Here is a 13,139-nt window from a genome sequence, read left to right as displayed (position 1 = left end):
TGAGAGACACCAGTCAGTGTACAGATATCTCCCTGAGAGAGAGAGAGGGGACTGAGAGACACCAGTCAGTGTACAGATATCTCCCTGAGAGAGAGGGGACTGAGAGACACCAGTCAGTGTACAGATATCTCCCTGAGAGAGAGGGGGGACTGAGAGACATCAGTCAGTGTACAGATATCTCCCTGAGAGAGAGAGGGGGGACTGAGAGACACCAGTCAGTGTACAGATATCTCCCTGAGAGCGAGGGGGGACTGAGAGACACCAGTCAGTGTACAGATATCTCCCTGAGAGAGAGGGGGGACTGAGAGACACCAGTCAGTGTACAGATATCTCCCTGAGGGAGGGGGGACGGAGAGACACAAGTCAGTGTACATATATGTCCCTGAGAGAGAGGAGGGGACTGAGAGACACCAGTCAGTGTACAGATATCTCCCTGAGAGAGAGAGAGGGGACTGAGAGACACCCGTCAGTGTACAGATATCTCCCTGAGAGAGAGGGGACTGAGAGACACCAGTCAGTGTACAGATATCTCCCTGAGAGAGAGAGAGGGGACTGAGAGACACCAGTCAGTGTACAGATATCTCCCTGAGAGAGAGGGGACTGAGAGACACCAGTCAGTGTACAGATATCTCCCTGAGAGAGAGGGGGGACTGAGAGACCCCAGTCAGTGTACAGATATCTCCCTGAGAGAGGGAGGACTGAGAGACACCAGTCGGTGTACAGATATCTCCCTGAGAGAGAGAGAGGGGACTGAGAGACACCAGTCAGTGTACAGATATCTCCCTGAGAGAGAGGGGACTGAGAGACACCAGTCAGTGTACAGATATCTCCCTGAGGGAGAGAGGGAGGGACTGAGAGACACCAGTCAGTGTACAGATATCTCCCTGAGAGAGAGAGGGGACTGAGAGACACCAGTCAGTGTACAGATATCTTCCTGAGAGAGAGGGGACTGAGAGACATCAGTCAGTGTACAGATATCTCCCTGAGAGAGAGAGGGGGGACTGATAGACACCAGTCAGTGTACAGATATCTCCCTGAGAGAGAGAGGGGACTGAGAGACACCAGTCAGTGTACAGATATCTCCCTGAGAGAGAGGGGGGACTGAGAGACCCCGGTCAGTGTACAGATATCTCCCTGAGAGAGAGAGGGGACTGAGAGACACCAGTCAGTGTACAGATATCTCCCTGAGAGAGAGGGGACTGAGAGACACCAGTCAGTGTACAGATATCTCCCTGAGAGAGAGGGGACTGAGAGACACCAGTCAGTGTACAGATATCTCCCTGAGGGAGAGAGGGGGGGACTGAGAGACCCCAGTCAGTGTACAGATATCTCCCTGAGAGAGAGAGGGGACTGAGAGACACCAGTCAGTGTACAGATATCTTCCTGAGAGAGCGGGGACTGAGAGACACCAGTCAGTGTACAGATATCTCCCTGAGAGAGAGAGGGGGGACTGTTAGACACCAGTCAGTGTACAGATATCTCCCTGAGAGAGAGGGTGGACTGAGAGACCCCGGTCAGTGTACAGATATCTCCCTGAGAGAGAGGGGACTGAGAGACACCAGTCAGTGTACAGATATCACCCTGAGAGAGAGAGAGGGGACTGAGAGACACCAGTCAGTGTACAGATATCTCCCTGAGAGAGAGAGAGAGGGGACTGAGAGACCCCGGTCAGTGTACAGATATCTCCCTGAGAGAGAGAGGGGACTGAGAGACACCAGTCAGTGTACAGATATCACCCTGAGAGAGAGAGAGGGGACTGAGAGACACCAGTCAGTGTACAGATATCTCCCTGAGAGAGAGAGAGGGGACTGAGAGACACCAGTCAGTGTACAGATATCTCCCTGAGGGAGAGAGGGGGGGACTGAGAGACCCCAGTCAGTGTACAGATATCTCCCTGAGAGAGAGAGGGGACTGAGAGACACCAGTCAGTGTACAGATATCTCACTGAGAGAGAGAGGGGACTGAGAGACACCAGTCAGTGTACAGATATCTCCCTGAGAGAGAGAGGGGACTGAGAGACACCAGTCAGTGTACAGATATCTCCCTGAGAGAGAGGGGGGGACTGAGAGACCCCAGTCAGTGTACAGATATCTCCCTGAGAGAGAGAGGGGACTGAGAGACACCAGTCAGTGTACAGATATCTCCCTGAGAGAGGGGGGACTGAGAGACACAAGTCAGTGTACAGATATCTCCCTGAGAGAGAGGGGGGACTGAGAGACCCCAGTCAGTGTACAGATATCTCCCTGAGAGAGAGAGGGAGGACTGAGAGACACCAGTCAGTGTACAGATATCTCCCTGAGAGAGAGAGGGGACTGAGAGACACCAGTCAGTGTACAGGTATCTCCCTGAGACCCACCTTGATGTTGCGGTGAACGATGTTGAGCGAGTGGAGGTATGAGATGGTCTGCAGCACCTGTTTGACCACCTCCCTGGCGTCCATCTCGGTGTAGGTGCCCCGGTCCAAGATCCAGTCAAAAAGGTCTCCACCCATGGCTCTGACCGAGAGGAACAGGGAGCCGTGTGAGAACCAGGCCGGGCTGGGGGATGTAGGGGCGCACCCGCGAGCGGTGTCCTGAGTGCTGACCCTCCAGGCCGCGCTCACCACCAACACCCCCTCCCCCCTCGGCTATTCGACCGCGCGGGGCCTCGCGGATCGCAGCCAGAGCCCTGCTCCCCGGCCGAAATGGCGAGGGGGCGGCCTGTGCCGAGTCCAATCCCAGCCCCGAAACCTCCCCCCCTCCCCCCCCCCCCGACTTCCCCCCCATCCCACCCCCCCCACCCCCCCGCACGGGCTCACTCACAGATCCTGGATGATGAAATACTCCTGGCGGGTCTCAAAGGTCTCGATCAGCTGCAGGATGTTCGGGTGTTTGACCCTGCCGGGGGTGGGGGGGGGGGGGGTGAAAGGGGGTTAGTTCTGGGATTGGTGACTCTGATTACACCCACACACCCCACCGCCCCCCCCCCCGCCCCCCCCCAACCCGATCTGTCAACCCGCTCACCGGCCTCTCACCACAGCTATTCAGCTCTGGGAGGCATCGCCAACATCCGAACCGTCCGCATAGCAGCGACAGAGTAAAGCTCCCTCTACACTGCCCCCCCACTCCCAGGGACAGAGGGTTAGATACAGAGTAAAGCTCCCTCTACACTGGCCCCCCACTCCCAGGGACAGGGGGTTAGATACAGAGTAAAGCTCCCTCTACACTGGCCCCCACTCCCAGGGACAGGGGGTTAGATACAGAGTAAAGCTCCCTCTACACTCTCCCCCCCACTCCCAGGGACAGGGGGTTAGATACAGATTAAAGCTTCCTCTACACTGTCCCCCCACTGCCAGGGACAGGGGTTTAGATTCAGAGTAAAGCTCCCTCTACACTGTCCCCCCACTGCCAGGGACAGGGGGTTAGATACAGAGTAAAGCTTCCTCTACACCGTCCCCCACTCCCAGGGACAGGGGGTTAGATACAGAGTAAAGCTCCCTCTACACTGTCCCCCACTCCCAGGGACAGGGGGTTAGATACAGAGTAAAGCTCTCTCTACACTGTCCCCCCACTGCCAGGGACAGGGGTTTAGATACAGAGTAAAGCTCCCTCTACACTGTCCCCCCACGCCCACAGACATGGAGGAGGTGTTAGGCCCAGCAGTAAAGCTCCCTGTACATTTTCAGGATGCGAATCTCCATCCTGGCTGCCCGCCGAACGCTCCGGCCGGATTTCTTGGAATATCTCTTGCAGGAGTAGAGCTGCCCGGACGATCTCTCCCTGGCCACACAGATCTCGCAGAACTCCTTCCTGTCGGTGGGGGTGGGGGGGGGTGGGGGTGGGGTGGGGGGGGGTGGGGGGGGGAGGGGGGGGGTGGGGGGGGGAGGGGGGGGTATGGAGAGGGAGAGACATACCCATCAGCTCAGAGACAAACCGCGCCAGGATCCCTGCTGTACTGTGTGCGTGTGTGTCTGTGTCTGTGTGTCCTGTGTGTGTGTGTCTGTGTGTGTTTGTGTCTGTGTCTGTGTGTTTGTGTGTGTTTGTGTCTGTGGTGTGTGTGTCTGTGTGTTTGTCTCTGTGTCTGTGTGTGTTCGTGAGTGTGTGTGACTGTGTGTGTCTTGTGTGAGTGTGTGTTTGTGAGTGTGTGTGTGAGTGAGTGTCTGTGTGTGTGTCTGTGTGAGTGAGTGTCTCTGTGTGTGTGTCTGTGTGTGTGTCTGTCTGTGAGTGTATGTCTGAGTGTGTGAGTGTGTGTGTCTGTGTATGTGCTAAATTGTCCCCGTAGTGCCCAGGGATGTACAGGTTAGGGTGGATTGGCCGTGCTAAATTGTCCCAGAGTGTGAGGTGTGTTAGTCAGAGGGAAACGAGTCTGGGTGGGTTACTCTTCGGAGGGTCAGTGTGGACTGGTTGGGCCGAAGGGCCTATTTCCGCACTGGAGGGAATCTAATCCAAACCTAATCTTCCTTCAGATGTCAAGCCCCTCCAGCCCAGGCAGCATCCTGGACTCTCTCTGCACCCTCTCCAAAGCCTCTGTCTCGTTCCTACAGTCGGACGACCAGAACTGGTCACAGAAGGTTGGCACACTAGATGGTGGGGTGTGCCAGGGAGTGATGGGGTGTTGGGGGAGGATGGAGGGAGGGAGTGATAGGGGAAGGAGGGATGAGGGAGGGACTAAGTGGGGGTGGGGGGGGGGGGGGGGATGCAGGCTGAGGGGGTTGTTGGAGAGGTGTGGGGGCGCGAGGATGAGGGGTGTGTGTGTGTGTGTGTGTGTCGGCAGAGGGGGTTATATTTGGGGTGGAGTGCGTGGGGGTCGGCGTTAATGCCCAGGTAGGGTGGTCCAGCTGGGGGGAGGGGTGAGGGTGTTGGAGGGGCAAATGTCTCACCCTCGCAGCTGCTGTCCCAGGACGTACTTATCCGTGAGCTCACTCCCCACTCTGCGAATATCGTCCCAATGGGAACATCCAACATCGAAACGACATCCTCCCTAAATCCAGGGGCAGAGGGGGGGGAGAGGGGGGGAGGGGGAGCAGTGGGAGTGAGGCAGGGAGAGGGAGGGAAGGAGAAAGGGAGAAGAGAGAGGAAAGAGGGGAGGGAGGGAGGGAGAAAGGGGGATACAGAGAGACAGAGAGAGAGAGAGAGAGAGAGGGAGGGAGATAGAGAAAGGGAGAGACAGAGAGACACAGAGAGAAAGTGAGAGAGGGAGAAAGAGAGTGAGACACACAGAGAATGAGAAAGAGAGATGGAGAGAGAGAGACGGGGGGAAGACAGAGAGAGGGAGAGAGAAAGAGACAGACAGAGAGAGAGGGGGAGAGGCAGAGAGAGAAAGAGAGAGAGAGAGAGTGAGAGATAGAGAGGGACAGAGACAGAGAGAGATACAGAGAGAGAGAGAGAAACAAAGAAAGAGAAAGAGAGAGACAGAGAGAGAGAGACAGAGAGAGAGACAGAGAGAGGCTGCACAGGGGAGAGAAAACAGCTGGAATGCGAAGCCAACCCGAGTCAAATAGCTCTCCAATATTTCCAGTGCAGGATGTTGGAGGAGAGTCTATCAGACTGACACACAGTCTGAGGGAAAGACCCTCCCACAGCCCCCGCTCCCTCAGCACTGACCCTCCCTCAGCACTGACCCTCCCACAGCGCCCGCTCCCTCAGCACTGACCCTCCCACAGTCCCCACTCCCTCAGCCCTGACCCTCCCTCAGCCCTGACCCTCCCACAGCCCCCACTCCCTCAGCACTGACCCTCCCTCAGCACTGACCCTCCCACAGCCCCCCCTCCCTCAGCGCTGACCCTCCCTCAGCGCCCACTCCCTCAGCACTGACCCTCCCACAGCCCCCGCTCCCTCAGCACTGACCCTCCCACAGCCCCCCCTCCCTCAGCGCTGACCCTCCCCTCAGCGCCCACCCCCTCAGCACTGACCCTCCCACAGCCCCCACTCCCTCAGCGCTGACCCTCCCTCAGCACTGACCCTCCCACAGCCCCCACTCCCTCAGCACTGACCCTCCCACAGCCCCCGCTCCCTCAGCACTGACCCTCCCACAGCCCCCCCTCCCTCAGCGCTGACCCTCCCTCAGCGCCCACTCCCTCAGCACTGACCCTCCCACAGCCCCCACTCCCTCAGCACTGACCCTCCCACAGCCCCCGCTCCCTCAGCACCATCCCCCATCAAACACTCACAGGGACAGGGACAGGGACAGGGACTGCACGGGGTTAGATACAGAGTAAAGCTCCCTCTGTACACAAACAGAGAGATGGCTGAACGTGGGAGGTGTGGGGTGGGGGTTGGGGGGTGGGAGGTGTATATTGACAGGTTTGGGAGCTGGGTTTAGGACAGCGTATAACATTCAGCAGCCTCTGAGTGAGTGTATTGCGGTCTCCCCTCTCTGGTCAGTGTCCAGCCAGGACCACTGACTCTCCCGAAGGGAATGATCCCCCTACTGCAGCATCGCTGCCCCTGGCCCTTCACCTCTTCCCCATCTCTGTGGGTGTGTGTGTCTCTCTCTGAGTGCCTGTGTCTCCGTGTGTGTGTCCCTCTCTCTGTGCCTGTGTTTCTCTGTGTGTGGTCTCTCTCTCTGTGCCTGTGTTTCTCTGTGTGTGTCTCTCTCTGTGCCTGTGTTTCTCTGTGTGTGTCTCTCTCTCTGTGCCTGTGTTTCTGTGTGTGTGTCTCTCTCTCTGTGCCTGTGTTTCTGTGTGTGTGTCTCTCTCTGTGCCTGTGTTTCTGTGTGTGTGTCTCTCTCTGTGCCTGTGTTTCTCTGTGTGTGTCTCTCTCTGTGCCTGTGTTTCTGTGTGTGTGTCTCTCTCTCTGTGCCTGTGTTTCTGTGTGTGTGTCTCTCTCTCTCTGTGCCTGTGTTTCTGTGTGTGTGTCTCTCTCTCTGTGCCTGTGTTTCTGTGTGTGTGTCTCTCTCTCTGTGCCTGTGTTTCTGTGTGTGTGTCTCTCTCTCTCTGTGCCTGTGTTTCTGTGTGTGTGTCCTCTCTCTCTGTGCCTGTGTTTCTGTGTGTGTGTGTCTCTCTCTCTGTGCCTGTGTTTCTGTGTGTGTGTCTCTCTCTCTGTGCCTGTGTTTCTGTGTGTGTGTCTCTCTCTCTGTGCCTGTGTTTCTGTGTGTGTGTGTCTCTCTCTCTGTGCCTGTGTTTCTGTGTGTGGTCTATCTCTCTGTGCTGTGTTTCTCTGTGTGTCTCTCTCTCTCTGTGCCTGTGTTTCTCTGTGTGTGGTCTATCTCTCTGTGCCTGTGTTTCTCTGTGTGTGTCTCTCTCTCTGTGCCTGTGTTTCTCTGTGTGTGGTCTATCTCTCTGTGCCTGTGTTTCTCTGTGTGTGGTCTATCTCTCTGTTCCTGTGTTTCTCTGTGTGTGTCTTTCTCTCTGTGCCTGTGTTTCTGTGTGTGTGTCTCTCTCTCTGTGCCTGTGTTTCTGTGTGTGTGTCTCTCTCTCTGTGCCTGTGTTTCTGTGTGTGTGTCTCTCTCTCTGTGCCTGTGTTTCTCTGTGTGTGTCTCTCTCTCTGTGCCTGTGTTTCTCTGTGTGGTCTATCTCTCTGTGCCTGTGTTTCTGTGTGTGTCTCTCTCTCTGTGCCTGTGTTTCTGTGTGTGTGTCTCTCTCTCTGTGCCTGTGTTTCTCTGTGTGTGTCTCTCTCTCTGTGCCTGTGTTTCTCTGTGTGTGTCTCTCTCTCTGTGCCTGTGTTTCTCTGTGTGTGTCTCTCTCTCTGTGCCTGTGTTTCTGTGTGTGTGTCTCTCTCTCTGTGCCTGTGTTTCTGTGTGTGTGTGTCTCTCTCTGTGCCTGTGTTTCTCTGTGTGTGTCTCTCTCTGTGCCTGTGTTTCTCTGTGTGTGTCTCTCTCTCTGTGCCTGTGTTTCTGTGTGTGTGTCTATCTCTCTGTGCCTGTGTTTCTCTGTGTGTGTCTCTCTCTCTGTGCCTGTGTTTCTCTGTGTGTGTCTCTCTCTCTGTGCCTGTGTTTCTGTGTGTGTGTCTCTCTCTGTGCCTGTGTTTCTGTGTGTGGTCTATCTCTCTGTGCCTGTGTTTCTGTGTGTGTCTCTCTCTCTCTGTGCCTGTGTTTCTCTGTGTGTGTCTCTCTCTCTGTGCCTGTGTTTCTGTGTGTGTGTCTATCTCTCTGTGCCTGTGTTTCTCTGTGTGTGTCTCTCTCTCTGTGCCTGTGTTTCTCTGTGTGTGTCTCTCTCTCTGTGCCTGTGTTTCTGTGTGTGTGTCTCTCTCTGTGCCTGTGTTTCTGTGTGTGGTCTATCTCTCTGTGCCTGTGTTTCTCTGTGTGTGTGTCTCTCTCTGTGCCTGTGTTTCTCTGTGTGTGTCTCTCTCTCTGTGCCTGTGTTTCTGTGTGTGTGTCTCTCTCTGTGCCTGTGTTTCTGTATGTGGTCTATCTCTCTGTGCCTGTGTTTCTCTGTGTGTGTCTCTCTGTGCCTGTGTTTCTCTGTGTGTGTCTCTCTCTCTGTGCCTGTGTTTCTCTGTGTGTGTCTCTCTCTGTGCCTGTGTTTCTCTGTGTGTGTCTCTCTCTCTCTGTGCCTGTGTTTCTCTGTGTGTCTCTCTCTGTGCCTGTGTTTCTGTATGTGGTCTATCTCTCTGTGCCTGTGTTTCTCTGTGTGTGTCTCTCTGTGCCTGTGTTTCTCTGTGTATGTGTGTCTCTCTGTGCCTGTGTTTCTCTGTGTGTGTCTCTCTCTCTCTGTGCCTGTGTTTCTCTGTGTGTGTCTCTCTCTGTGCCTGTGTTTCTCTGTGTGTGTGTGTCCTCTCTCTGTGCCTGTGTTTCTGTGTGTGGTCCATAAGACCATAAGACCATAAGACATAGGAGTGGAAGTAAGGCCATTCGGCCCATCGAGTCCACTCCGCCATTCAATCATGGCTGATGCGCATTTCAGCTCCACTTGCCAGCATTCTCCCCGTAGCCCTTAATTCCTCTAGACAACAAGAACCTATCAATCTCGGCCTTGAAGACATTTAGCGTCCCGGCTTCCACTGCACTCCGTGGCAATGAATTCCACAGGCCCACCACTCTCTGGGCTGAAGAAATGTCTCCGCATTTCCGTTCTGAATTGACCCCCTCTAATTCTAAGGCTGTGTCCACGGGTCCTAGTCTCCTCGCCTAACAGAAACAATTTTCTAGCATCCACCTTTTCAAAGCCATGTATTATTTTGTACGTCTCTATTAGATCTCCCCTTAATCTTCTAAACTCCAACGAATACAATCCCAGTATCCTCAGCCGTTCCTCATATGCTAGACCTGTCATTCCAGGGATCATCCGTGTGAATCTCCGCTGGACACGTTCCAGTGCCAGTATGTCCTTCCTGAGGTGTGGGGACCAAAACTGGACACAGTACTCCAAATGGGGCCTAACCAGAGCTTTATAAAGTCTCAGTAGCACAACGGTGCTTTTATATTCCAACCCTCTTGAGATAAGTGACAACATTGCATTCGCTTTCTTAATCACAGACTCAACCTGCATGTTTACCTTTAGAGAATCCTCGACTAGCACTCCCAGATCCCTTTGTGCTTTGGCTTTATTAAGTTTCTCACCATTTAGAAAGTAGTCCATTCCTATATTCTTTTTGCCAAAGTGCAAGACCTCGCACTTGCTCACGTTAAATTCCATCAGCCATTTCCTGGACCACTCTCCCAACCTGTCTAGATCCTTCTGTAGCCTCCCCACTTCCTCAGTACTACCTGCCTGTCTACCTAACTTTGTATCATCGGCAAACTTCGCTAGAATGCCCCCGGTTCCCTCATCCAAATCATTAATATATAATGCGAACAGCTGTGGCCCCCAGCACCGAACCCTGCGGGACACCGCTCGTCACCGGCTGCCATTCTGAAAAAGAACCTTTTATCCAACTCTCTGCCTTCTGTTAGATAGCCAATCCTCAATCCATCCCAGCAGCTCACCTCGAACACCATGGGCCCTCACCTTGCTCAGCAGTCTCCCGTGTGGCACCTGATCAAAGGCCTTTTGGAAGTCTAGATAGACCACATCCACTGGGTTCCCCTGGTCTAACCTACTTGTTACCTCTTCAAAAAATTCCAACAGGTTTGTCAGGCATGACCTCCCTTTACTAAATCCATGTTGACTTGTTCTAATCAGACTCTGCTCTTCCAAGAATTTAGAAACCTCATCCTTAATGATGGATTCTAGAATTTTACCAACAACCGAGGTTAAGCTGATTGGCCTATAATTTTCCATCTTTTGCCTTGATCCTTTCTTGAACAAGGGGGTTACTACAGCCATCTTCCAATCGTCCGGGACCTTTCCTGACTCCAGTGACTCTTGAAAGATCTCAACCAATGCCTCTGCTATTTCCTCAGCAACCTCTCTCAGAACTATCTCTCTGGTCTATCTCTCTGTGCCTGTGTTTCTCTGTGTGTCTCTCTCTCTGTGCCTGTGTTTCTCTGTGTGTCTCTCTCTCTGAGTGCCTGTGTTTCTCTGTATATGTGTCTCTCTCTCTGTGCCTGTGTTTCTCTGTGTGTCATTCTCTCTCTGTGCCTGTGTTTCTCTGTGTATGTGTGTCGTTCTCTCTCTGTGCCTGTTTCTCTGTGTGTGTGTGTCGTTTTCTCTCTGAGTGCCTGTGTTTCTCTGTGTGTGTCTCTCTCTGAGTGCCTGTTTCTCTGTGTATGTGTGTCGTTTTCTCTCTGTGTACCTATGTTTCTTTCTCTCTGTGCCTGTGTTTCTCTGTGTGTGTCTCTCTCTGTGCCTGTCTTTCTCTGTGTGACTCTCTCTCTGAGTGCCTGTGTTTCTGTGTGTGTCTCTCTCTGAGTGCCTGTGTTTCTCTGTGTATGTCGTTTTTCTCTCTGTGTACCTATGTTTCTTTCTCTTTCTCTCTGTGCCTGTGTTTCTCTGTGAGTGTCTCTCTGTGCCTGTGTTTCTCTGTGTGTATCTCTCTGTGTGCCTGTTCCTCTGTGTGTCTATCTCTCTGTACCTGTGTTTCTCTGTGTGTGTCTCTCTGTGCCTGTGTTTCTGTGTGTCTCTCTCTGTGCCTGAGTATCTCTGTGTATGTGTGTCATTCTCTCTCTGTGCCTGTTTCTCTGTGTATGTGTGTCTCTCTCTGTGCCTGTGTTTCTGTGTGTCGTTTTCTCTCTGTGCCTGTGTTTCTGTGTGTGTGTCTCTCTCTCTCTGAGTGCCTGTGTTTCTGTGTGTGTCTCTCTGTATTTAGGTGCCTGTATTTGTGTGTGTGTGTGTGTGTCTGTGCTTGTCTTTCTCTATGTGTGTGTCTCTCTCTGTGTGCCCATGTTTCAGTGTGCCTGTTTTTCTGTCTTTCTCTCTCCGTGCCTGTATTTGTGTGTATGTGTCTCTCTGTGCCTCTCTCCATGCCTGTATTTGTGTATTTCTCTCTGTGCATGTGTTTCTGTGTGTATGTCTCTCTCTGTGTGCCTGTGTGTCTCTCTGTGTGCCTGTGTTTCTGTGAGTGTTCCTCTGTGTCTCTCTTTTTGTGTCTATCTGTGTGCCTGTGTCTCCCTCTGTGCCTATGTTTCTCTGTTTGTCTCTCTCTGTGCATATCTCTTTCTTTCTGTGCTTGTGTTTCTGTGTGTCTGTTTTTCGGTCACGCTCTGTGCCTGTGCCTCTGCCTCTCTGTGTGTATGTCTCTCTCTGTGCCTGTGTTTCTGTGTGTCACTCTATCTCTCTCTGTGCCTGTGTTTCTGTGTGTCACTCTCTCTGTGCCTGTGTTTCTGTGTGTCACTCTATCTCTCTCTGTGCCTGTGTTTCTGTGTGTCACTCTCTCTGTGCCTGTGTGTCACTCTATCTCTCTCTGTGCCTGTGTTTCTGTGTGTCTGTTTTTCGGTCACGCTCTGTGCCTGTGCCTCTGCCTCTCTGTGTGTATGTCTCTCTCTGTGCCTGTGTTTCTGTGTGTCACTCTATCTCTCTCTGTGCCTGTGTTTCTGTGTGTCACTCTCTCTGTGCCTGTGTTTCTGTGTGTCACTCTATCTCTCTCTGTGCCTGTGTTTCTGTGTGTCACTCTCTCTGTGCCTGTGTGTCACTCTATCTCTCTCTGTGCCTGTGTTTCTGTGTGTCACTCTATCTCTCTCTGTGCCTGTGTTTCTGTGTGTCACTCTCTCTGTGCCTGTGTTTCTGTGTGTCACTCTATCTCTCTCTGTGCCTGTGTTTCTGTGTGTCACTCTCTCTGTGCCTGTGTTTCTGTGTGTCACTCTCTCTGTGCCTGTGTTTCTGTGTGTCACTCTATCTCTCTCTGTGCCTGTGTGTCACTCTATCTCTCTCTGTGCCTGTGTTTCTGTGTGTCACTCTCTCTGTGCCTGTGTTTCTGTGTGTCACTCTATCTCTCTCTGTGCCTGTGTTTCTGTGTGTCACTCTCTCTGTGCCTGTGTTTCTGTGGGTCACTCTATCTCTCTCTGTGCCTGTGTTTCTGTGTGTCACTCTATCTCTGTGCCTGTGTTTCTCTGCAGGTCTCTGTCTGTTTGTTTCTCTCGCTTTCTGTGTCTCTCTCTGTGTGCCTGTTTCGGAGGGCGTCTCTCTGCATCTGTGCTTCTCTGTTTTGTGAATGTGTCTCTCTCTTTCTCTGTGCCTGTGTGTTTGTATATCTGTGATTCATCTTGGTTTCTGTCTCTCTCTCTCTCACTCTGACTCCCAGCGGAAACTGAAGACACTTTCTTCCAAGTTAAAAATACACCGAATCTGGAGCCAGAGAGAGAGGGGGGCAGCCGAGGATGTGGAGGGGAGGGGAGGATGATTAAAACGAGCACAGAGAGAGGATGGTCCAGCCTGCATTCGCAACAGAGCAAACCTTGCCAGGGTCCAGCTCAAACAGTTGTTTAACCTCATTCAGAGTATCCCCCACCCCGGTCCCGTGGAGAGATGAAGGTTGAAGGGCTCCCAGGGAGGAAACACGGGGATTTTTTTTTTTCTAATTGCTTGCGAGTGGGATAGTTTGATGCTTTCCCAAGTGACCATTTGTCCAGCGTTCAGCGCTGACCTGGATTCGGTGCTCAGAAGGAGAAAGCCTTTTGTAAATCTCCCAGCCCTCTATTTAAACCAACCCACCCACGCCCCCACCCCACCAAAACCCTCTCCTCCAGCAGCCCTCTTGAGTCGTCCTACCTTGGCTCTGTCTCCAAGCCGGGTGAGAGCTTAGCTGAGCTGAGGATCCCGTGTGTGTGTGTGAGAGAGAGAGAGAGAGAGAGAGAGAGAGAGAGAGAGCGCGCGTGTGTGTGGAAACAGCGTGTATTCACCTGCA

The 13,139-nt window shown here is 53.0% G+C and overlaps 1 protein-coding gene across 1 annotated transcript in view; it reads right to left on the bottom strand.

The window, feature by feature from the left end:
- LOC140468687 (caM kinase-like vesicle-associated protein) overlaps window positions 1-13,139 on the bottom strand; it is a 37,988-nt gene that overhangs the window by 23,196 nt on the left and 1,653 nt on the right. Inside the window, exons 2-6 of the mRNA XM_072564761.1 lie at window positions 13,004-13,032; window positions 4,859-4,959; window positions 3,657-3,788; window positions 2,802-2,876; window positions 2,357-2,495 (exon numbers count right to left, since the gene is read on the bottom strand). Coding sequence (XP_072420862.1) covers window positions 2,357-2,495; window positions 2,802-2,876; window positions 3,657-3,788; window positions 4,859-4,959; window positions 13,004-13,032 — 476 coding nt within the window. The remainder of the gene's footprint in view (window positions 1-2,356; window positions 2,496-2,801; window positions 2,877-3,656; window positions 3,789-4,858; window positions 4,960-13,003; window positions 13,033-13,139) is intronic.

This window comes from Chiloscyllium punctatum, chromosome 47 (assembly GCF_047496795.1).
Source record: "Chiloscyllium punctatum isolate Juve2018m chromosome 47, sChiPun1.3, whole genome shotgun sequence".
Lineage (NCBI taxonomy): Eukaryota > Metazoa > Chordata > Chondrichthyes > Orectolobiformes > Hemiscylliidae > Chiloscyllium > Chiloscyllium punctatum.
This window is presented reverse-complemented; position numbering and strand designations above follow the sequence as displayed.